General features: G+C 40.1%; 2 protein-coding genes across 4 annotated transcripts; both read right to left on the bottom strand.

Annotated features, from left to right (window-relative positions):
* Window positions 1–7,260: 7,260 nt before the first annotated feature.
* Window positions 7,261–18,936, bottom strand: LOC113051321 (cytoplasmic polyadenylation element-binding protein 1-like). 3 transcript variants are annotated; one of them, XM_026214947.1, is made up of 12 exons: window positions 18,867–18,936; window positions 16,674–16,842; window positions 15,720–15,911; window positions 15,086–15,294; window positions 13,978–14,230; window positions 13,652–13,765; window positions 11,796–11,900; window positions 11,376–11,512; window positions 11,023–11,221; window positions 10,816–10,910; window positions 9,843–9,923; window positions 7,261–8,520 (listed from the first exon to the last, which is right to left on the bottom strand). In XM_026214947.1, the coding sequence occupies exons 1-12, from the start codon at window positions 18,897–18,899 to the stop codon at window positions 8,410–8,412; spliced, it is 1,698 nt and encodes a 565-aa protein (XP_026070732.1). In that variant the 5' UTR covers window positions 18,900–18,936; the 3' UTR covers window positions 7,261–8,409. The 3 variants fall into 3 exon arrangements, with proteins under 3 accessions (XP_026070732.1, XP_026070731.1, XP_026070730.1); XM_026214946.1 differs by lacking the exon at window positions 18,867–18,936 and adding an exon at window positions 17,345–17,516 and having other exon boundaries at window positions 11,811–11,900; XM_026214945.1 differs by lacking the exon at window positions 18,867–18,936 and adding an exon at window positions 17,345–17,513.
* Window positions 18,937–19,363: 427 nt separating this feature from the next.
* Window positions 19,364–24,205, bottom strand: LOC113051322 (RNA-binding protein with multiple splicing 2-like). Its single transcript, XM_026214948.1, has 9 exons — window positions 24,077–24,205; window positions 23,707–23,943; window positions 22,385–22,462; window positions 22,094–22,132; window positions 21,792–21,854; window positions 21,139–21,289; window positions 20,573–20,721; window positions 20,406–20,474; window positions 19,364–20,322 (listed from the first exon to the last, which is right to left on the bottom strand). The coding sequence occupies exons 2-8, from the start codon at window positions 23,758–23,760 to the stop codon at window positions 20,409–20,411; spliced, it is 600 nt and encodes a 199-aa protein (XP_026070733.1). The 5' UTR covers window positions 23,761–23,943; window positions 24,077–24,205; the 3' UTR covers window positions 19,364–20,322; window positions 20,406–20,408.
* Window positions 24,206–24,617: the final 412 nt, after the last annotated feature.

Here is a 24,617-nt window from a genome sequence, read left to right on the forward strand (position 1 = left end):
GTAAAGTTGGTCATGCCAGTGCTGGCTGTGTGTAGCACCTTCTGCTCTATATATCCTTCTGAAGCATCCTAACATTAGAAAACGGGGGCTGGTTTATTTCTGTCTGACCTTAACAGTTTGAGCGGACAATTCAGTGGTTTGTGCACCTGTTACATTAATGCAGATTTTGCACAGAGGCTTTTGGGACAGACTGTTGCAGTCTGACACTCAAAGAACAAATTTAAATTAAGCACAGAAACAACAACAAAAACATCAAACTATTATAAGACTTAATGTTGGAGCTGTAGCTTGACTTAGGATCATTTCATTTTCTTGTTCTCATTGTTCAATAAAATAGAGGCTAAATGCCAAATAAATAAAAACAATGGAAAAGACCCCTTGAGAGCGAATGAAGACATACTGTTTTCTGTGAAATAATTATTATGGCACTTTGAATGACTTTATCTTATGATAAAGAGCCCTCCAGCTATTTTTTTATTTCACATTTAATGGCTACTTTAATCAAAAAGATCAAATCCAGAGACAGCTAGAGAAGCTTCAGTGTCATGCTCAAGGACTCAAATGTAGTCTCATGAGCTCTCTCCAGTTGCTCCTGCTGATGCTTGGTGTTTCACCAGGGCAGCTGTGCTTCAGTCAAACCCACAAACCCTTCTGAGGTGAAAGCAAAGACTGTTTTCCCCATTCATCAGGAAATGGAGAACGTTTCCATCAAACACAGGTCTTTAAAAGAAAGTGAGAAGCAAGAGAAGATTTTTTTTTATTATTATTATTGTTGCGTCACTCATAAACACATGCTTTTTTTCCTGTTTTTACCTCAATCAATCAAAATATTGATAGGAGATGAATGCACTTAAATGGTCATTCAGGCAATGGGAATCCACATCGCTTGTAAGAGGAAATTAGTTGTGCTTTCCAAACAGTGACCCTACATGCTGTCTGGTTTCAAGATGTCCTACAAGATGTGTACATGGAAATAATGAACATATATCAAAGCACTCTTACTAACCAATCCATCAATCTTCTTCTCACCATATGTCACCATAATGGGATAAGATCTTGATCACTTTAGATTACAGAACCCACACTATTCATTAGTCACAATGTAATGCTAAATGTTCATATTAAGTGATACTGATTGCCATGAAACAACTGCAAATCTTTTAGATTCTGTTGCATGTTTCATTCTCTGCCTTCTTTTGTTTTAAACTGGATGTAAGAGTTCTCTGGTTCTCCTGTTCTTGGAGACTTGGCAATGGTGTACAGTTAGGATACTGGACATCCACATTAGATCCAGGTTTGCTTAATTTGTGGTCAGTGTTTGGCTCTTTAACTATTCTGTGTGGTCAGAATTTTTTTTCTCTGGTTTTTGGATGTAGTTAGTGGACATATTTCAGTGCTGACGCACACATGAAACCACACACTTTTCTCCTGTTGCTCACGAGGAATGTGACAAACCACAGACAGCCCAACGGGCGACCGCCGACACAGGAAGAAGGGGTCAAGGCCAAACAGTTCTGTTCGGAAGCAAGATTTCCTCTGATTCGTATTAAATCAATCCAAAATGAGAATTAATCAGTCATGTGAAGAATTAATTTGCAGTCCTTTTGAGAATAAAATGATAAGTCCTATTTGAGAATCAGATCAAATGCATGGTTGATTAAAAAGAACTGGCAGTAGGCAAGTGTGTTTACATGCACTAACTTTCATAAATCTGAATTAATCCAATTCGGTTTCAGAGTCTGAAAGTTCTGTTTATATAAACCCTAATCTTTGCAATCTAATTGAAATATTGTTTACATGTGCATTTATGCATTATGAACAAAATTCCTGAACTTATTATAAGAATGCTATCATAGAACTTTTTTTTAGTAAAGGGATCTGGTAAACATAAACATCCACAAGATCTGTTTTAATCAGATTGAAAATACAGTCGTATTCAAATGTTTACATGCTTAGTTTTTCAATCAGTCATAAAAATGTCTCTTGTTGATTGGATTATTAAAGGTCCTTAAGGTCATAATTCCATTTTAGATTGATTGAAGTGTTTATATGAAGGCTTTTCAATCCAATTGAGCCTTCAGTCTGATTACTAACAAATTATTTGGAAATGTACGTTCTTGAGTTAATAGCTAACTGCGAGGGTAGATTTTCACTGAATAATGAATTAAGATTCACACAAAACTATCAAGGGGTTTAGAAATACTTGGAATATGAATAGGAAGATTTTACAATAACAAACTATTGCTTTAACAACAGCCTTTTCCTTCTTTATTCCATTAGTCATAGGCTATCCAGAGACAGAGAGCTGGGAGCATTAGTCTCAGTAATGAAAGGCTGCAGCTGCAGCTGAGCAACAAATAGCTTTTATAAAAGGCAACATATAGTACACTGTACCATGTTTTAACACTGGCTAAGTGTATCAATGCTATCTGTGCTATCATGCTAACAGTATGCCATTATTATCACAGTGAGACACAACACACACACACGTTTGTTTTTGTGAAAAGTGGGGACATCCCATAGGCGTAATGGTTTTTATACTGTAGAAACTGTATATTCTATGGCCCTACACCAACCCTACCCCTAACCCTCACAGGAAACTTTGTGCATTTTTACTTTCTTAAAAAACACCTCATTCTGTATGATTTATAAGCCTTTTGAAAAATGGGGACATGGGTTATGTCCTCATAAGTCACCCTCTCCTTGTAATACCTGTGTCATACCCATGTCATTATACAGAGTTGTGTCCTGATATGTCACAAAAACAAGAGCACAGGAACAGATTCTCTCACACACATCACGAAGAGCATGTCTCCATGACAACTGCCCAGAATCTGGAGATTAGCATCAGCATGCTTGTCCACATCTCTGCCACAGTGCAGCAAAACAGAAATAACTGACTTAAAACCATTGTTTATTGTTTTTAGGCTGTGAATGAGAATCATGCAGTTAACAGTTTGCTTGCACCTGTGCCTTGAGATGTCTTAATCGCCAACTGGCCACGGTGACCCTGGAGGGCGAAGAGGTCAGGATCAGGCCCTCTGGAATGCAGGACGTAAGTCACAGTACTGATGAATGAATATGAACCTGTATATTTTAGGCCACACGAACAAGGCAACAGCCAGGCAACAAAATAGTCACCGTCTTTTCACATTGTTTTTCAAGCAAATAAATAAATAATTCCTAGCATGGAATAGCGCTATTTGTCATCCACAGTTAGAAAGCTATAAGATGTCTTTGCTGATGATTGAACATCCGCAAAAAACTAGTAAAAAGTGAAAAGAAACAGTGGGATTGGTATTGGTATTTTATTTAGGAGTCAATGTTTCGAGTGTGGGAGAGTGGAACTCCTTCCTGCTTGTAAGTCTGAGAACTCAAACAGGAATATTCCGCATTTAACTCTAGAGTCTAGATGCATAATTTCCACATGGTGGTTCAGACTGACATATTTAAATGCCAAAAGGAATCCTCTAATGTCTGCAAGCACATGTGTTTTCTGGTTTAGGTTTCCTAACTACCTATTTAAAGGTTGAGCAGCTCATTTTGTTTTCCAGAGCTGCAGGGTTTTAGTCCCTCAGGTCTAGTAAGTTTATAGGATGGAGTCAAGTGGTGGCAGATTTGGCTGAAGCCCCTCCCCCTTTCCCACGACTGTATAACAACTCTCTGTCCTGAGAAGTGGTTTCCTCAAAGAACCACAGCTGAACTCTAACCCCATTACCCGTTTCCTGCAAGGTTCTTTAGTTTACAAACACAAGGGGACGGAGGGGGTGTAGGAGACACTTCCACAATTCAGCCATGTTTCCGTTTCTCACGTACCTTTTCGCAAACAATCACATGATACACAGCAAGGACCACCTCCAAAAGCAATAATGAGGAGGTCAAACAAACAGTACTTTATCCAGTTGAATATAAATATCAGGCAATACATACAACTTTGTCCAGTATATAAATATAAAAAAAAACAAATACTATTAGGTCTACAACTTGATAAAGCAAACCAGTTTTGATTTATCAATTCTTTTACCATCTATTTAAAAGAGACTTTGTAATGTAATGTTATTTAATTGTTTTTTTTTTAATTAACATGGCTGATATGGATGGATCAGACATGCCAAGACATTGTTCCCCAAATGTATCACCAGAGAGAAAATAAAGTGTGATGTAAATGAGAAGTGTGACCTAATGAGAAGCTGGCCATTGCCATTTCCTTACTTCTGACAGATAAATATGATGTTGCCTCTACACAACAGTCACTACTAGGAAAAAACAACCAATTGTAAGATATTTTATTTATATATGCCCAGTAAATGGTGTCAAAAACATGCTTCGTTTGATCAGATCAGCTTTATCGTTGAACTTCAATCTGGCAGTGTTTTTACATTGGTTGTTGTCCGAGGAGTGCTGCTAAAATGTTAATGCTCTTCTGTGCTTGAGAATAAAGTACTACCTACACTTAAACCTACTCTAAACCTAACCAACAGTTGGATCAAAAGCAAACATGAGTTGACTTATGCAGGTGCTTTTCAATAAATTATAATGTTTTGGAAAAGTTCGTTTCAGTAATTCAACTCAAATTGTGAAATTCCATTAAATAAATTCAATGCACACAGACTGAAGTAGTTTAAATCTTTGATTCTTTTAATTGTGATGTTTTTTGGCTCACATTTAACAAAAAGCCACCAATTCACCTCAACAAATTAGAATATGGTGACATGCCAATCAGCTAATCAACTCAAAATAGGTTTCCTGAGACTTCAAAATGGTCGCTCAGTTTGGTTTGCTAGGCTTCACGATCATGGGGAAGACTGCTGATCTGACAGTTGACCAGAAGACAATCATTGACACCCTTCACAAGGAGGGTAAGCCACAAACATTTATTGCCAAATAAGCTGGCTGTTCACAGAGTGCTGTATCCAAGCATGTTAAGAGAAAGTTGAGTGGAAGGAAAAAGTGTGGTAGAAAAAGATGCACAAACAACCAAGAGAACCGCAGCCTTATGAGGATTGTCAAGCAAAATCGATTCAAGAATTTGAGTGAACTTCACAAGGAATGGACTGAGGCTGAGGTAAAGACATACAGACGTGTCAAGAAATTTGGTGAATCACAGACCACATCAGAGGAGTCTTACCTGGGCTAAGGAGAAGAACTGGACTGCTGCCCAGTGGTCCAAAGTCCTCTTCAGATGAGAGCAAGTTTTGTATTTCATTTGGAAACCAAGGTACTAGAGTCTGGGGGAAGGGTGGAGAAGCTCGTAGCCCAAGTTGCTTGATGTCCAGTGTTAAGTTTCCACAGTCTGTGATGATTTGGGGTGCAGTGTCATCTGCTGTTGTTGGTCCATTGTGTGTGTGTGTTTTTTTTTTTTTTAAACCAAAGTCACTGTACACGTTTACCAAGAAATGTTGGAGCACTTCATGCTTCCTTCTGCTGAACAGCTTTTTGAAGATGCTGATTTCATTTGTCAGCAGGATTTGGCACCTGTCCACACTGCCAAAAGCACCAAAAGATGGTTAAATGACCATGGTTTTGTTGTACTTGACTGGCCAGCAAACTCACCAGACCCGAACCCCACTGAGAATCTATGGGGTATTGTCAAGAGGAAAATGAGAACCGAGAGACCAAACAATAGAGAGAGATGGGACTCAGAATGTGTCTAAACTTAAAACCCCATTTACGTTTGTGTTGTTTTACGATTTACAAAGTTATTAAAAGTATAAAACACTGTCATTTACAATATATTTATTTTTATTTTTTTAGTGTGGACAACCCTCAGATAGGCCGTTATTGTATGTAGTGAGATATCAATTTAGTCCAGCTCTCTGTTACTGGATGGCTGAAAGTGAGTCTACTATAACACATTAAGTCCACGTTTCTCAGATTGACTCCATTCAGATGTAATATATTAATGTGTAGATAAGGTGTCAGTGAGAAAATCTTCATGCTAATGTGTGAACTTAAATGAGCTGTGAACCAACCTCTCATGGCAAAGTGTTCAGATTACCTCGTGATGAAGAGATGAGTGTTATTTTTGTAGTGTCAGTGGGAGGTTATGTAAATGCAGACCCTTGTCATCCTCCACACACCTGTTATTCCTGGATGATTCACACGGCCCTTTCCCAGCTCACGCATACTTGACCACTCTTCAAGCTCTTTACACAGTGTTCAAGTTCCTGGTTGGTTTTGATCCATTTTGCTGTAAATAACTAAAGTTTAGATCGTTAGAATTGCCTCGTGTGTTTTGTAGCCACACCATCTGGCAGCAATAAGCATCTTTCAGTGTTTATGGACAATCAAGAGGACTTTTTTTTTTTTGGGTAACATTTACATTTCTCTTTTGTCATATAAAAGATAGATGTTTTACCAGCTTTAAGTACCGCAGTGTCGGTCAGAACACAACCGAATGTTTTTGTTTTTTTTTGCTGCCAGATGGTGTTGTGGCATCTATTAACACTGTAATAGCCAAACCAACACAACTATGGAACCTTTGAAGAACACTGCATGTGTGTCTGCTAGTCAATGAAACGAAAGGAAGAGAACATTTGAAGGCTCCTCCAGACATTAAAGGCCACGCATTTAGCGGTCCCTCCTTGCACATACCATAACCAGACACTAAAATACATTTAAGATCTACGTTGACATACTGGATTACAGCTTTAAGAGTAATCAACCGAACAGTAACTCAACTTTATAAATCAGCACTACCAAATTACACTTTCTTGGAGAAAAATAAAAAACCCACCCTGGAGCCCCCTTTACAGATTGACAAGTGCAGCACTTCCACCTACTGGTCAACTAGCATTAATTCATTATAAAACCTCAACCTCATTTTAAGCATTTGAATGTACCAGATTCTCTTTTTTTTCCTTTTCAGGATTCTGCACCTTCACGGATCTTAGAACTAAATGATTCTTGAAGGTTTAAAATGTAATCAATGCTAATATTTTTTGTCAAGACAGATTCAAAGGTCTGGGCCAAGTCTACAAAGAAAATTAGACTCCCATTTAACAGATGCATTCAATTAAGTGACTATAAAAGACAGAATTACAAAAGGCTGTAATTTCAAATAAATGCTTTTATTATACACAAAAAGTTCCAGTTTCCGCAAGATATTATGGTGCAAAAACTTTAATTTATCTAATAAACTACATTAGAAGTACTCCTGCATTTTAAGTCTTTAACACAACTTAAATAAAAACTTCAAAATAGAACATTAAATCAATAAATACACAGGCCTTTTAAAGAAACCTAGTCACACAGCACGAGTAATGCTTAAACACCTTTATTGTGCCCAGTCAAAAAATTCAAACTTCACCTTTATGAGCAAACTTGGCAGACAACAATGAGGTAGAATGACAGAGGAGCTCTGCATGGAAAGCAAATGGTGATAAGAAAATCTTTGTTCTGAAAGTAATATCCAGTCAAACATTCAGCAGAGGATGAGTAAAGTGACATTTGCATCTTGTCTGCTAAGGCTGATGGTAAACTCAAGGGAAGTCGATGGTTTTAAATCCAACAAGCAGTCATTTGGGCCCACACCCACAACACCTGCTGTTGTACAATAAGTGATTAAAAACCTACCCCTTTACAAAGTGTAAATTAAAAAGTGCAATAAAACTGTGCGCAGTCAATGGCCATTCTCATTTTTAGGATTAATATCAAGTTGGTTTTGAAATCTGATCGAGAGCAGTAAAAGCAATGCCTAGTGGAGGCACGCACTGAAATTTATCTGGATAGGCAAATAGATCTGCAGGGTTGCGCGCAAACCTCGCTTTACCAAAAAGAACACTGATAAGGCAAAAATAGTCTGAAAACATGGAGAGAAAAAAAAAAAAAGGCGCAAAATTAAAAATCTGCCAGGTAGATTGCTTTTCAACCTTTTCCATGCCATACCTTAAAACTGTTTCATGTAAAAATTTATGTAAACTAAAACTGTGAAAAAATGTCATGATGAACATCTGGCTTTTGTAGCTTCTCAAAAAGTAAAAGACATTGGCAAAAAAGTGCCAGAAAAAGAGCAGCTAGTGTGGAAAGGGAAACCAATTAAAGGCACCGTATGGCTTCCATCTGTTAAACAATGAGACTTTAGAATGGACTTACGAAAACAAAAGTAGCAACCTATATCAAAAAAAAAAAAAAAAAACCCACCTTCAACCATGGCCTGGATCTCAACTTTGTTCAAAAACTCTGGGTCTTCCCATCCATGGGCCCCAGCTAACCCATCTCACTGTGTGCAGTGCCAAAGTGAACAAGCCAAACTAAAAAGAAAGTGCAACAGTGAACTTTCTACAGTGTTTCCCCATGCCCCAACTCCAGGGAGGGCCTTTTGAAGGGGGGCCGACTCTGGAGTGGTTCCCCGAGGGGAGCAGGCACAATTGACATCCCAGGTGAGGCATCGTGCTGCCATGCGTGGTTTCAAATGGCATCCCGTTTCTTCTGGTTTCTCATCAGAGGGCGGTGGTTGCTGAGGATGTCCATGGAGTGCTGCCTATGCCAGCAGGAGCGACAGTAGTATTTGAAGCAGGTCTGGGGAATTGATGTTAGGTTCACAGCATGAATTACTGCACTTACATACAGACATGCAACAAGAGGAACATTTTATATAATATATATCATATACACACACCTAAAGGATTATTAGGAACACCATACTAATACGGTGTTTGACCCCCCTTTCACCTTCAGAACTGCCTTAATTATACGTGGCATTGATTCAACAAGGTGCTGAAAGCGTTCTTTAGAAATGTTGGCCCATATTGATAGGATAGCATCTTGCAGTTGATGGAGATTTGTGGGATGCACATCCAGGGCACAAAGCTCCCGTTCCACCACATCCCAAAGAGGCTCTATTGGGTTGAGATCTGGTGACTTTGGGGGCCATTTTAGTAAAGTGAACACATGGTCATGTTCAAGAAACCAATTTGAAATCATTCGATCTGTGACATGGTGCATTATCCTGCTGGAAGTAGCCATCAGAGGATGGGTACATGGCGGTCATAAAGGAATGGACATGGTCAGAAACAATGCTCAGGTAGGGCGTGGCATTTAAACGATGCCCAACTGGCACTAAGGGGCCTAAAGTGTGCCAAGAAAACATCCCTCACACCATTACATCACCAGCAGCCTGTAGAGTGGTAACAAGGCATGATGGATCTATGTTCTCATTCAGTTTACACCAAATTCTGACTCTACCATCTGAATGTCTCAACAGAAATCGAGACTCAGACCAGGAAACATTTTTTACAGTCTTCAACGGTCCAATTTTGGTTTGTAGTGGAGATGAATGTACCCGGTGGGTTTTCTGCTGTTGTAGCCCATCCGCCTCAAGGTTGTGTGTGTTGTGGCTTCACAAATGCTTTGCTGCATACCTCAGTTGTAATGAGTGGTTATTTCAGTCAAAGTTGCTCTTCTATCAGCTTGAATCATTCGGCCCATTCTCCTCTGACCTCTAGCATCAACAAGGCATTTTCGCCCACAGGACTGCCACATACTGGATGTTTTTCCCTTTTCACACCATTCTTTGTAAACCCTAGAAATGGTTGTGCGTGAAAATCCCAGTAACTGAGCAGATTGTGAAATACTCAGACCGGCCCGTCTGGAACCAACAACCATGCCACGCTCAAAAATCGCTTAAAACCACCTTTCTTTCCCATTCTGACATTCAGTTTGGAGTTCAGGAGATTGTCTTGACCAGGACCTCACCCCTAAATGCATTTAATCAACTGCCATGTGATTGGTTGATTAGATAATTGCATTGAGAAATTGAACAGGTGTTCCTAATAATCCTTTAGGTGAATTTTTATAAAAAGGGAGTGTGTGGTTGGGGGGGGGTTGGTTCTTAACGTCACCTTGTCCCTGCAAAAGAACGGTCCAGGCTCACGACTGCATGATTGACAGATGGCATCCTCCAAGTATGGGTCAATCTGAACCTAAAGGAGGAAGAACATTCCCACAAAGAAAGTGATTTGGCATACTCAAAGTCTAAATTAGCAAATGTGACTACTGTATTTTTCGGACTAAGTCACACCTAAGTACAAGTCGCATCAGTCCAAAAATGCGCCATGAAAAACAAAAATTGCACTGGACTATAAGTCGCATTTATTTCGAACCAAGAGAAAACCTTACCGTTCTATGCTGCTCAGTGCTCCTGTAGCCTACCACTGAAAACTACTGAAAATTGTTAACTTAATTTAACAAAATCCATGACCAAAAACAGATATTGGTAATCTGGAAAGGCAAGTTATTAAGCTAACGGTACACAATAGTACACAGAACAACAGGCTGAATAGGTGCCCATTATGTTAACATAACACATTAACAGTTAGCTACACAAAATCGCATAAAGAACATACCAGGGAGGCTGAATAGGCTAAAACGAACACAAACCAGCGAGTCCAACAGTTACCGGTAACATTAAGCTAGTTTGACAAGCTCCCGCGATCTTATTCCACATCACAGAGTCACTGAATCTTCAGTGGTAGGCTACAGGAGCACTGCCCTCTCGCAGCAGTAGACGGTAAGGTTTTCCCCTTGTTCATGTCAAATTAATTGACAAATAAGTCACACCTGCCTATAAGTTACAGGACCAGCCAAACTATGAAAAATGCGACTTAAAGTCCGGAAAGTGAGGTCAATGAAGTGCAAACTGAAATCAAATTGCCAAATTAGAAATAAAACCGACAACAGCAAATGCTTGCATCAATACAACCAGTGCTACTCTTTACATTATAAGAGTAAGGAGTAAACCCATAGACTTTACTACAGACTGTACATGAGCTACCATAATGGTGTAAAACAATGGCTTTCAAAGTTCCACTGTACCTTTTTTGTAAATTTGGGTGTCTTTATCTCAACAAATGCAGCACTCACTGCTTTCAGATAACTGCGTTGGTTGTTAAAGGTTACACGTCCAGATCCTGGGAGGCGGGGGTGGGGGTTTAAACCCAAGTATCAAAGTAACAGTTATTAATCAATCTTGATTTTTAAAAAATATATTAAAAAAAATAGTGTAGAAGATACATTTCTCACCAATGGGATACTTGTGCTTGTCTGTGTCGATGCCCGCATACACAACACCTCCGAACAGATCGTTCATGATGCTGGCCAGGGCCTCAGCGTTCAGCATGCCATGCAGAGCTCCTACAAACACAGTGTTCCTAGGGTCCAGCCTCTGAGAGGGGCAACTCACATAGTTGCTGTCCGAAACCACCCAAGGGATAACCTGTGCCTGAGGGTAAAAAAAAAAAACACACCATTTACCACCACACACACCTCCAAACCGTCACACACAAAACAAGTCATTTTTCAGATATCAAGATCAGGGAACAATCTTTAATACCACCTACACCCAAGTTGTAATCTACCCTTAAAGTCCATCTTACATCTTTGCAGCGCATCCTTCTGCTGGACATTTTGAAGTAATACTCGCTGTAGCCCTCAGGGTGAAGCAGGTCCTCAGTGCAGTCCTGTAGCAGGGCACGCACAGACTTGTCCGATTCAAACACCAAGTACACATAACCTAAAGGAGAAAAAAACAAGTTGTCAAATGGCAGAAGGTTTACCCAATTCACCTCTTAAGGCCATTTCCCTAACTATACACTGCAAAACCTACAAACTTTATTGGAGGATCTTAAAGTGTGCTCGCGCGTGTGGGGCCAACAAAACAAAACCCTAATTCCCAGAAACATACCACTACAAGTGTATGAAAGGTTTTTGTAGTCAATAAGTTGAGTGCCATGAACCCACACCATCCCGCCACAGAGTGCTGTAATAAAATAAGCTTCCTACCCTTTCAGCATTACCTTTGGGCATATTACCTTTCGGAGGGCAGCGAGGGTGCTTGCCATCCTTACCCGGCCACTCCACACTCAGAGGGCCATAGCATTTAAAAGTGTTTATCAATCCAGCTGGTGACAAAAAAAAAAAGGGGGGGGGGGAGAAAAGCCATTAGTCTAGAAGCAAAAGTGGCTATGGGACAGCTATACTACCGCTAAAAGTCTGGGATTAGTAAGACTTAAGTTCTTAAAGAAAAAAATTCCTGTGATTGAAGACTAGAGTGATCGAATTGCAATGCAGTGTCACATGATCCGTCAGAAAACATTTGATGCTTAAGACACTTTACAAACTTTGAAAACAGCTGTGGAAAATAAATGTAAACCACGATACATTAAGACTCATTGAATTAAATTGGTGTCTACCATCACTTAATTTGGTACATCCTTGTGGAATTCAAGATCATTTCTTAATCCTATGGACCACAGATTTTTTTAACGGTTGCGTAAATTGTGAAAAATCAGAAAAGCACACATGCAGTACACAAAATGTGTAAAGCAAATGACAAGTGTCAATTTTACTCCATTTAAAAAAAAAAAAAAAAACAGGAGTCAGATAAAAAGATTTAAAATCAAGTTGTAGTCACTTTTCAATAATTTTTCTTCAATTAGCAGGCTATTATTAATCCATTCCAAACATGGTCATTTTAACAAAGGGTTTAGAAAACTAGTCCCATCCGAATAGGGCTCATCACCTGAAGTCTTTTCATGTACCAATTCAGATTGGACTAACCTGTCAGTGTTTACTGCAGAGGTGGGAGGGTTAGTTTTGTTCATCTGGGCAATTCAGTGATGACACACTCATGCGTATTTAGTCATTCAGATGATTACCATTAGTGTAAGGTAAAGACTAGATGGTATACAGCAAAAACTACTGGGTATGCACACCATGTCGTAATTTCTCACACTGTACAACAGTTACTATTTTGCATTATTGTAAGGGGTAGGTTTAGGGTTGGGGGTAGGTGTAGACCTTAATAAAACCATCTAATGGGTAGAAAATTTGTTCACTTCCAGTTTTTGCTGTATCCCTTCTAGCCACAACTCTGACTTCAGTTTAACCATTTTATTTATCTGCCGTAAACCAATGTTTAATTGTCATAAAAAGGTACATATGTAGGGGTGCATGATAAATATCGGCCGATGATTAGATGCGCATCTAGTTATCAGTAATAAATTCCATCAGGAGCATGATTTGAGAACGGTGCAGAAGTTAATGCAAATCAAACCAGACACTGATATTACAATAGCCAGTCTTAACGGTTTATGGGATCTGGCTCTCGAATTATTATTATTTTTTTTTCCTCTTCCTCTCCTTTTTCGAGATGCAAATCTCGCAGTAAGAGCATCTACGGTGGTAACTCCCCACACTAGCAGTTTCAGACAACATAGTCAATGAAAGTCCCACCCATTTGTGACGCTCACTGCCCTATTAGCATATACACAGCCCTGAGTGAGAAGCTAATGCGGCCTTCACGGGCTACCAGAATGATCGTGAATAGGAACGGGTAGTTAAAAGTTGTTCGGAAGCAATGTGTGAGGTCATTAACCGTGTCACCGTAACACCTGTCTGCCCACGTGCATGAGCTCCTGAAGCAACAAAACACTCCTGTAGACGTGTCAAGCAACGGATGGCAAAGGTGTTAAAGTAGCCAAATTCCACGGGAAAATGGCAGATTCGGATGGGATAAAAAAAAAAAAAAAAAAAAAAAAAAACACATCACCAGGTATGTCTGTGAACCAAAGATTTCTCTAACGACCCCCCTGTAAAACTAGTCCCATTCAAATAGGACTATAGTCCTAATAAGGACAAGTGTTCCTTCTACCTTCAGTGATGTCCCAGGGAACTCCTCCTAAAAACACCTTGCAGGAGTAAATGGGATTTTGGTAGTGTCTGGGGGGCAACTGTCCACTCCATGTGAAGGTAGCTTCATTGATTGCTGTGGAGCACAAATTCACAAGATGAGCACAACAGAAATATCAGCATTGCACATGGTTAATTTTTTAAAAAAAGAGCCCCAGCACAGTGAACAGCAGCACAAGGATTGAACAAATCTGTTCAAGGGAAGTGTTAAGGAAGGTTCTGGTGGGAAGGTAAAGGGGTGAGGATAATGTGAATTCATGTGCTACAGTAATACGCAACAGGTCATACAGGCTGCCTGTCTGTGAAGCCAGGCCTCTCTTTCAATGCTGAATGGGCTCTCAGGGGTCTTCATTAGGTCCCAGTTGGGCCAGATGGAGGCACCAGGCCAGCGGTGGGACAGACCACCACTTGGGGGGGCACTGTGTGGTGGAGTGAGAGGAGAGTTGCTGCGGTCCATACGAGAGCCCAGAGCCAGCTTGAGAGGATCTCTTTGCATATTGGACATAAGGAAGGGCACAGATGGTGAGATCCTCAAAGAAGACTGCAAAAGGAAAGCGGAGAAGAGTTAGCGTCGCCAAGAAGAACATTCAAGGACCATTAGTGATCTACCTTTAAAACGCCATTGTACACTCTGCCATCTGGATTGCTAGTCAAGTCAAATTTGTGAAGCACTTTTGACCACACAACTTTCGAAAGCAGTTTTACAGAAAGTTATACCACAGTCTCATAGGGAGTGTTCACTTGCAGTTTGGTTTATTTGGTCCAGAACAAAAAGGAAAGCAACCCATTTGGTCCTGGTTCACAACCTGATTGGTCGGCTTGAATGACTTCTGTATCGTGACAGAACTCAGACACCCAAACAAAAGGTACATTAGACCAGCGCTGTGGGTGTATGATAAGGCACCCATTAACGGATCGTTCTGCACAGCGCCTCCAGGTCAAACACTATGCAGTCTCCAGTAGTAAGCTTTTCACTACTTCCGGTTCGTTTAGAAGCATTTGGTCTGGGTTGCATTCATATTTAATTCGAACCTCACCAGAGTTCATTTAGAAATAGACAGAGACCAATCTCTTTAGCGGTCTCTGTCCGCATGTGGAGCACAGGGTTCGGGTGGCATCATTGATTTACTCAAATGAACTGCATTAAGAGCAAATCGCAACAGTTTGTTTTAATTGAACCAAACATGACAAGTGTGAACACGCCCTTAAAAGCGGTTTCAGGGATAGGCAAAATATGATATAAACAATACTCCAATTTAGATGTGCCCAAATAGTTGTTTAGTGTAGCTATTGGGTGCCATAGCATACTGGGAACACACCTAAGTGGATTTAAAAAGATAAAATGCAACAATAAAAAAAAAAAAAAAAAAGCTAAGCATGATCTCCAAACACTTACCAGCAGTTCTGAGAGATGATCAGAACCAGAGCTGAAGCCACTGGTCTCAGAGTCCACAGGGCTTATGGAGTGAGAGTCCAGGAAAGATTGAGAGTTCAAGCGTGCCATGCCGGGAAACTTTTCTAGGAAGTCTGTAGCGCCAATGGAAGGCTCACAGTAGCTTGGAAACTTTTTGGAGAGCGGGCTGGGAGTCCCCAAAATCCCTTGCACTGAAAATATTATAATAATAAAATTATGAAAACCAAGAGAGCAGATTTTTCTTATCCAAACCCCCAGAACCAAAATGCGCATAATTTGAGAGCCAAAAACTAAATCAAAACAAGGGCTCTTATTGCAGCACTACGAGTGAAGTAAAAGCACATGAGGCAGGCGGAGAATCTGTGACTAATGTCAACAAAAGGCTCGGACTCACCGTTACAGGCCTAGTGAGAATGGTTTAAACACTCTAGTCAGGACAAGACTATCAATAAAGACCCAGAAAGAGACGACTCATAAAAAAAAAAAAAACAACTCATTTTTAAAACCAAAGCCTACTTAAGATTCACGGAATCAGTATTGTATAAAAGATAGCGTCACATCAACGTTCATGTAACGCTGTATCATATGGTTGATTAATATCATTCATTCCACTCACGTGAGGCTGTGTTGGTCTGTGCAGAGGGATCAGTGTCATGGCTGCTCCACGGTCTCTCCCAGTCAGACAGGCTGAGGGACTGTAGGCCCAGACCCCAGTTATTGACATCAGGCAGACCCCTGGATGAGTCCTGGCCACCGGTGGGAAAAAGCATCCTGCTCCGGACCGCAGATAGGTCTGAGTCGGGACGATCTGTTAAGCATCCAGAAATAAAAACACAGTTTGGTGACTCTGCATTAACAGTGGGACTAAAAAGCATGCACAGAGAAAGCATCGGCTCCCTAGACTCTGATAAAAGTCACAGCTGGCTGCCTCTGCCTGGCAAAACTGCACAGGAGCAGCGGTCTCGGCAGATACGACCCACCCTGCATGTGACCCAGGCGCTGCTGCCCTCACAGCCCCTTGCAAACGACATCAGTCCCTGGCCTCCTCTGATGCCACAGAGCATTCCTAAAAAAATTCTCCTGCAAGGAGGCAGCACCCCCCCTCCCACCTCTGGCTCAGACTCCCATTCGAGGTGGAAGGGAGAGCGAGTTCACTGTTAGCTGCAGGCTAAGAGAAGGGAGAGCGAGTTCACTGTTAGCTGCAGGCTAAGAGATCGAACACTGGCTAAGTAGCTAAAGAAAGAGCAATCTGGGCTGCTCGTGCAGAACTGGACTGCATCCAACTGCTTGCTCCTGCCCTGATTCAGCATCCTCCGGCTCTTCTGCATGACATTGCATGAACCGTGCTGTAACGACTCCCTCTGCACAAACACAGGGCCAAAGCTTAAGGGGCATACAGCAGTGGAGTAGATCCACATGAATTTAGGAAGTGCTCATAGACGACAGTGACAAAAAGGGTAGAGCTGTGCATTATAATGCCGGCACATCTTAATCATTTACCTGCACCTTTTCATTGTCTTCTACCACTCCATTAAAAATTGCATCTCTTTGTACATAAAATATGGTTTACCATTAAAAGGGTCTCGCTTGTATTTGGCAGTGGGAGTTGTGCAAACCCCGCTTAGATCCAGTGAGTTTCCCAGCATGGTGTTCATCCTGGAGAATGCATCTGCGTTACTGCATGTAGACAGTGCTGGAATATCAGAATCCAGGCAGTTAAGAAGTCTGGGGTTCTCACTCTGTCAGAACAAAACCGATATACATCAAAAGAAATGTTAAAACATTAGGCCTGAGTCTTCCCTGGCGTCACCATTTTGTGTTCAATTAGCAAAACAGAATGCCATAAGACTTGAAGCAGAGAAGAAATTCATTCTAGTACACCACTTTCACTAGAGTGATGGAGATCAGTTTAGAAGCTAATTTGCCATGCACGCTGTTAAACTGAATAAAGCAGCCAATAACTACATTGGACAAGCCTAATCAATGGACCTCTACCTCACTGTAAACAACCATTACTCGTGACATACGCAGGCTACCACAATAGTTAACATTTCTGAAAAGGAATTAAGAACTTTTTTCTTTTAAGTAAAAACTAATAAGGAAGAAATAAATAAAATAAAAACTTCATTAAGACAGTAAACGCAGACCAAACAATCAAACTAATAAATTTAACACGCTCACACAAATCCGAAGGCTCTTTAAAAAGGCAAGATTCAAACTCGAACTGGCACCAAAACTCACCAAAGAAAACGCCATGGTAGGATTATCAACCAAAATTATCGAAAAGAACACCTTATGTAGTGCTATCATAAAGTCTACTTAAAGCTTTTGAGAGACATTTTGGCCTAATTTACAACACCTGTACACGGGTCAAACACCTCTATCTCCCGGGATCCAGTTCTTCTCGAGTAACCAATCACAGATTACATTATTTATTCATGAGAGGCGGGCACTTAACACGGACGTCATTTTTCCTGACACTAATTTACGGTTCAAAACCCACCCTATCTTTTTTTTTTTTTAATGCCCCCAAATTATCTATGTCATTATATCCTTTATTAAAATATTTCTGGCTCTCTTCTCATTCAACAAATATTATAGCTGGTTGTGTTGTGCATTTAAGAGCCGTCTGAGAGATTGTTGAATATTAGATCTAAAAATAAATTCTATGACTTAACATGATCTAAATTTAAATGTTATGTGCATCTTATAGACCCTTTTACAGTTGGTAAACAATGTGACGTATTTGTGTGGGCGGGGCTTAGCTGGAGGCAGAAAGAGTCCCCACAACACTTGAACAAACAGTAGCTAGCGAGTTTTCTTAGCTTGTTTTTTTTTTTTTAACAATGGCTGGAGAAAATCTGAATATATGTGCTTTATCTGAATATTTAAGGTCACTCACTGTCCGGGACCGCGATAATTATTTGAAAAAGTTAACTTTAACAGACGGAACCAGATTGGTCGACCCGTACACAATAACTCATTGGATGGACGATCTGACAGGATTACCTCCGATTGAGTGGCCTGACATCTGCACTTACCTGATAGAGAAACCGAGCGTGTATAGTAAAGAGAAAATGAGGGCGTATAAATCCTTAGATTAAATAAAGAGTGACATTACAGTAAAATTATTATTAAGATGTAAATAGTTTCTAGAAATAAAAATTCTGAAGACTGCTAATTAATTATAAACTTTCTGTATTTATTCTTTCTTACCATGTTCTTAAATTCCGGTCACATTTAATCACAACAATGTATAAAATGTATATAAAATGTTCTCCGTCGATTCTGGCAACCAACAACACAACAAGACGACATTTTAAGCTCTTTGAGTAGCTGACCCTGTGTTGGTTTGTATTAGCCGCTTCCAGTTTTCCGTTTGTTTTGCCTCCAGCTAGCACCGTGACGTACCTCTGACGTCCGCGCAAAAGGGGTCTATTAGACGCACAATCTGTGAATCTTATTTAAACTGAACAGAGATGACATCACTGAATTAAATTAATTGCCTTTAACTGTCATTTTGCATTGACACACGGTTTTCCTAATGAACGCTGTTCAGTTTGCTTTGACGCAATGTATTTTGTTTAAAGCGCTATATAAATAAAGGTGACTTGACTAAAAGTTCAATGCGCGCGCCGCATGCTGGATTCGTATGTGTCACGTCAAATGTACATTCATTTTATTCACAGAAATCAGGACCACGGAGAGCAGCATTTATAAATTGTCAAAGACAATCTATATATTAAGGAAAAAGACGACTTACTACAGTGCGCATAGAGGTGTTCAACAGGCACATATCCAGTGTGCTCGACTTTCAGAGCCTATCGCTTACTTAAAATTACAAAGACTAGTACCGAGTCATTTCCTCCAGAGGGCAGCACTTACATTGTTTCTTACGGTCTTCTGCTTAATGTATAGTTCACCTCCAAAGAAAACGTTTGATGTGGTTAACCGGTTTGATTTGACGTGCTTTAAAACTACAAAAGGATCTGTTAGGCAAACTTTTTTTTTTTCATTGAAAAGACAGCAAATGAATTTGCCGAGTAAGGCTGCCAGTCCATGACATTATCCTTATCCCTTTTTGTGCACAATGGAATAAAACTATGCAAATCTGAAAACACGTTAAATATGAATATGGAGGAGTCTCTAAAATACAGTATTCTGAACGTTTAATCTGACTACATGTTGCACCTATGCAAGTTGCTGAAGTGAACAAATGTAGTGCACATTTCAGTACCTCAAATAAAAAGTACACAAGGCATTTTAATGCATTCCCATTTTAATACTATCATACAGCAGTTTTTGTACTTTTTTTTTTACATTTCTAATGTCTGAATTAACCATTACTATACCCACATTGAAAATCATGCACCATTTTAGCATTTTAATATTCAGAGTATTAACTTGAAACAGCAATTTCATGTTAGCAGCAAACTTGCTGTCCATATACTGTTAGTTGTGTGCCGCACTGACACAGTCTAAACAAAAAAAAAAAATTACAACTTAACCTCTGAAAATGCTATAAAAGGACATTGACACAAAAACAAACACCACAAAGAAAGAGTTACCAATAAATTACAGATTACTTCTTTCAATTGCACAAACTCTTCTTTCCCCAGATACACACTCTCGATTGAGAAGGTGTCATTTTGTAAAGTCATCAGACCTTCGGTGATGTGTTAAAGTGGAATCTAGCAAGGGAAACCATCTGTATGGACATCATGCCACCAAAAATGAGTTGGCCATTGTTTTGTACATAGCATAAGCAACTTCAATGACCAAGCTACTAACAAGACAAAAACAACAAGGTTACGCCGGTCATGGAAGTAACAAACATACTACAATGACACACAGAACACCACTTCATGCCAAAACCAACATGCTCAATGTCAGCTTCATTTGATACTCATTTTACGTAGACCCAAAGCAAAATCTCAATGAACGAATGGACAGAGAAGAAAAAAAAAAAAAAAAAAAAAAAAAAAAGGGGGTGGGGGTTTGGTCAAGAAACTCATCCATTAAACCTCTAATGTCTACTGCAGGATTTAGATGCCTCTCATTTTTGTGCGATTGGCAATGACTTCAATATAAGCTCAATACCTAATCAAATTATCTCTTTATGGCCAAATTCCAAATGGAGTTAATATCCAAAAACCAAAAGTTCAAATGAACTGGACTGATTTTAAACAGGAGCTGGAAGATGCCATTTGAAGAGAAACCTGTGGGGGGGAAATATAAATAAATGTCAGTACCAAGATCATAGTTAAACTATTTTAGAAAATAAATGAAAATACCCACACACATTTTAACAGAATTGCCGTGATTTCCATCCAGGCTGGGATGAGTCTGATGTGGAGGGATACCAGCGCATCTAGGAGATAAATTTTTTACGTTAGAAATTAGTAATAAATGAACCGATATCTAAAATTAACGCCTTCAGTTAAAATAAGAGCAAAAATAAATCTAAACCTGCGCATGAAGTGCAGCTGCTGCAGCGGCCGCTGCTGGGTAGGTGAAAGCCGTGTGGGGCAGGCCAGGGCTGAGTTCTGTGGTATAGAGGGGGTAAGGAGACCAGGCCTCTGGAGATGCTGGGATCAAAGTTGCCCCTGTCAAATCATCTGAGAACAGGCATAAAGCACAGCAAACCATCACCCCAGGCAAGCGCAGTAGGTCAGACATGACTGAAATCACCACTTTAAAAGTCAAACGAAGTGTGACAAATTGTTGACCGAGATCCTTACACTCCAAGACTTCAAAATGGCAGTAACTAAATACGGATACCTGTGTGATCTCTGGTAAGTTCTGTGACTTGGCTTGGAACACAAGAGGTTGAATGAGATGTTAAGAGCTAATACACAACTTGAGCTCAATAGAAATAAGAGAACAGAAAAGGTCACTTGCCAATTACACATGCATGTGGAAGTGGATTAGTTTCTTCTTGTGTTTTCCTAAGATCTACTCTAGATGTGTAGCTACGGAGTGTGTGCCTGTCTGTCTCTGCAGTGTGTGAACTACGGTGTCGGCCAAAAACTTACATGGGTCCCGTGCTATGAAGTGCGCTCCTAGAGCTGGGTGGATATTTGTGGGATTCGGAGTGCCCATCAGCTTACTCTTTGCCATCTTCGTGTTGGCCTTAGCAAACTCTAACCGGAGGGTCTGCGGGTTTTCAGGGTCAAAACGAACCCCCTGGAGACACAAGGGGGGGAGGGGGACAGAGTAATGGGGATGGGTTGTGCCTGCCAGACCCTGGTAAAAATGTGCAGTGCATCTTAAGCTGGTGCCCACATGCAGTGAACGTTTCTACTAGTGACTAAAGTGCAAAGCTAGTGGTTATCTAGGTGGACACGTACTACACACTAAAGACAAGGAAAACATTAAATGGTAGTCTACAGTAGAGTGGGTTCTCCAAATCATAATGCTCAATTCTCAAGATAAACATTATGCACTTATTTGTGATGTGCTGGAACAGATCCACTTGTATAATGAATAAGGGACACCATAGGCTCACCATGTTTTAAAGGTTAAGTGAGATCGAGAAATGCAAGCTATAGCCACAGAAAAGGCACGTTTTTAAATATATACAGTAAACAATGCATCTAAACCACATCCAACTATGGACCTAGCTGGGAATCATCTGACAGATTTTCAATAAATTCAAGCCATTGCTTACAGATGGCTGGATTCTTACATTTAATGCATTTTTTGCCGCTTCAGCGCCGGAACGACTATCAAAGGTTACAAACCCAACAGGCTGGAAAAGAAAGAGAAAAATCAATGCCCACAGCACCACTTACCAAAAACACACAAAATACATGGTTAAAAAAAAAAAAAAAAAAAAAAAAAAAAAATTGATCAATATGCAGTCCTAAGTTTAGGTTTACAAATCACTGAAAGAAAAAAATATATAATTACGAATGATTGCAGCACAAATGCAAGTTTTGAATTGAACATGTATGCCCGATCAGCATGTAATGGGCAACAGTGTCTCACCTGCTTTGATGTTAACTTGATAAGTGAACCCTCATAACCCTGAAAAGGAAAAGAAATCCAATTAGCAGCAATGTAGTCACAAGCTTGAAGAGGAAGAAATTCCTGCTGCACTCCCCATAAGAGGCCAACTCTGTCAGGGAGACATTTACAGAGGACACCCTTTACTGCGCTGCCAACCTGCACAACTGGAGCTCTCTGCTAAACATTACCAATTCTTACAAATCTAACGCTCCATAAAGTTGATGATTCGCCTCCAGTTAATTCATAGTTTCTGTGAGATTCCCCCCTTACCTTAAATGGTCGAAATAGCAGATAGAGCTCACGAGGTTTGATATCTGTCGGCAGACCACTGACAAATAGAGTTCGTACCTGTAAAACAAGAAATAAATCAAATACAGAATACACTACAAATATGTGTAAAAAAATTTATAAATATTAAAACACAAAAAGATATAACTTAACAGAAATTAAGCTATTTAAGACCACTGGAATTTCAAAGTTAGCATGAATAATAAAAAGTTTGCGATGAACTACACGAATACAGGGATTGCTTAAAGCCTGGCAGTTTACGCTCAAACACAGCAATTTACAGTACAAAGATCTAAGACAAATTTGTTTATCTTGGCCACATTCAGCTAAATGGCAATGGAAATAAATGTGGACAACATCACACAGTGTGACAGCACTTCCTTCCTCTGACCCACAGCAACAACCCCATTCCTCGGCCCTCAACCACAGCGCCACAACCCCTCACCTATACACCTTAATGCTGTGCGTCACCTGTGCATTCTAATAATCAAATTTAAATAAAGCTTTGTTTAGAAAAATTTAATTATTTCAACAGCTGCAAGGGGATAGACCTCCACAATCCAAAATAGTTTTTGAAATTGTGCATTATGCGATTGTGTCTTTCAATCACTGCCGAGATTGGATAAAAATGGCCTGCATAATAGCAGCAGTGACTTTGAATGAGTTTGTAATAATAACTACATACGTTTGTGTATAAACGGTAAAAACAAAAAATAACGGCTAACTGAATCATGTTAGATGCACTAAACCGTTTGCATTTTAAAAGCGGTGTATGAAAACACTAAATAGTTAAACCGTGCCATGTTACAAATTTTAGACAATTTCGTGTCAGTGAAGCTGAAGCCAATTTTAAACGATTCGGTGATTTGCGTCGGTTTACTTGACAGTTTGAGACAAACTAAATCTTCACTGACTGAGATGCTTCTAAACGAAGTACTTGAACATGTATTTTAATCATCAGGACATTGGCCAAGGACGAAACAAAAAGACAAACTTCACGCATGGCGCAATTCAACTCTCTGAATATTTAAAGGAAAATAAATTAACCTACCGCTCAACAAAAAATATAATCCATCAAGGATAATATCTGGTCATTAAATTAACGAAAACTTTCATTCTGAATTATGAACTTCAAGTCACAGTGTCTTAAATCTCTCAGTGACAATTTCCTTACTTTTCCATGACAGGAAAAACTTCACGGAGAGAGGCTGGCGCTCCCGTTTCACTCTTATAAAGTTTGAAACAAGTCTACGTCGACATCTTTACAACACTTCTTTGACTCTTTTAACACGCCGAACTCTCACCTCTTCTTCAATAGAGACGTTGTTGTTTGGCTCGGAGTCAGACTTGATACTCATCTTGTGCGTTAACTTGAGACACCCAGCAGGACCTGCAGAAGTTGCGCTGTTGTTCCTTTCTCTTTTTCCGCGTCCTAAAGTGCGACTGGATCCTGATGGCGACCCGTGCGGGACTCAGCAGAACTTGTGCGGGACGCTGAGGTCGTGTCAAAAGTGGCAGGTGAACCGTAGACGCGAAGGTGACTAGGTGAAAAGAAGTGCAGTGCGTGGTGGGGTGGGATAGAGGAAAAAAAAGAGAGAGAAATGGCGGTGCCACCTCACATTTACCTCTTTTTAAACGTTAAATTTCAAAGAAAGCAGAGCTCATTGGTAAAACCTGTTCCATAGTTGACCTGCTCGCCAATTAGGTCATCAAGAGAGACGGGGCAGGCTCGAGAGCGGCGCTGCAGCTGCTGGAGAAGCCAACCCCTCCATTAGTGAATCATCGCCTTCATGGGGAAGCACGGACCAATTGGAAGCGCTCATTTTATTATTGGAGACATCTCATATCAACTGTATCAAGGGGAGGGAGGGGAGTAGATAAATAAAAGAGAGAAATGGCATGTTAAGAGATAGCAAAACTTTGTAAAACTAACTTTAAAGTTTCCTTAAGGGGGCCGTTGTGAAAGGGTCAGGGTGTAGCCTATACATCCTCTATTTGTTTGTTGAAAAACTGAGCTATTCTAAAAATAACCCCTGACATTTGAGTGCACTTAATTATGGGAACATCTGTTTAAAAGAAAAGCTAGGCTACTTGTCTTTTCCCTTTTAACGCACAAGGCACGCACAATACAGGGAACCGTCTATTAAAAATGGGCCTGTAGAGCTCATAAATTTTATGTTAGACTGTTTGCACCTTCGACTGGTCTTCTGTCCCG

Source organism: Carassius auratus, chromosome 32 (assembly GCF_003368295.1).
Source record: "Carassius auratus strain Wakin chromosome 32, ASM336829v1, whole genome shotgun sequence".
In the NCBI taxonomy this organism is placed as follows: domain Eukaryota; kingdom Metazoa; phylum Chordata; class Actinopteri; order Cypriniformes; family Cyprinidae; genus Carassius; species Carassius auratus.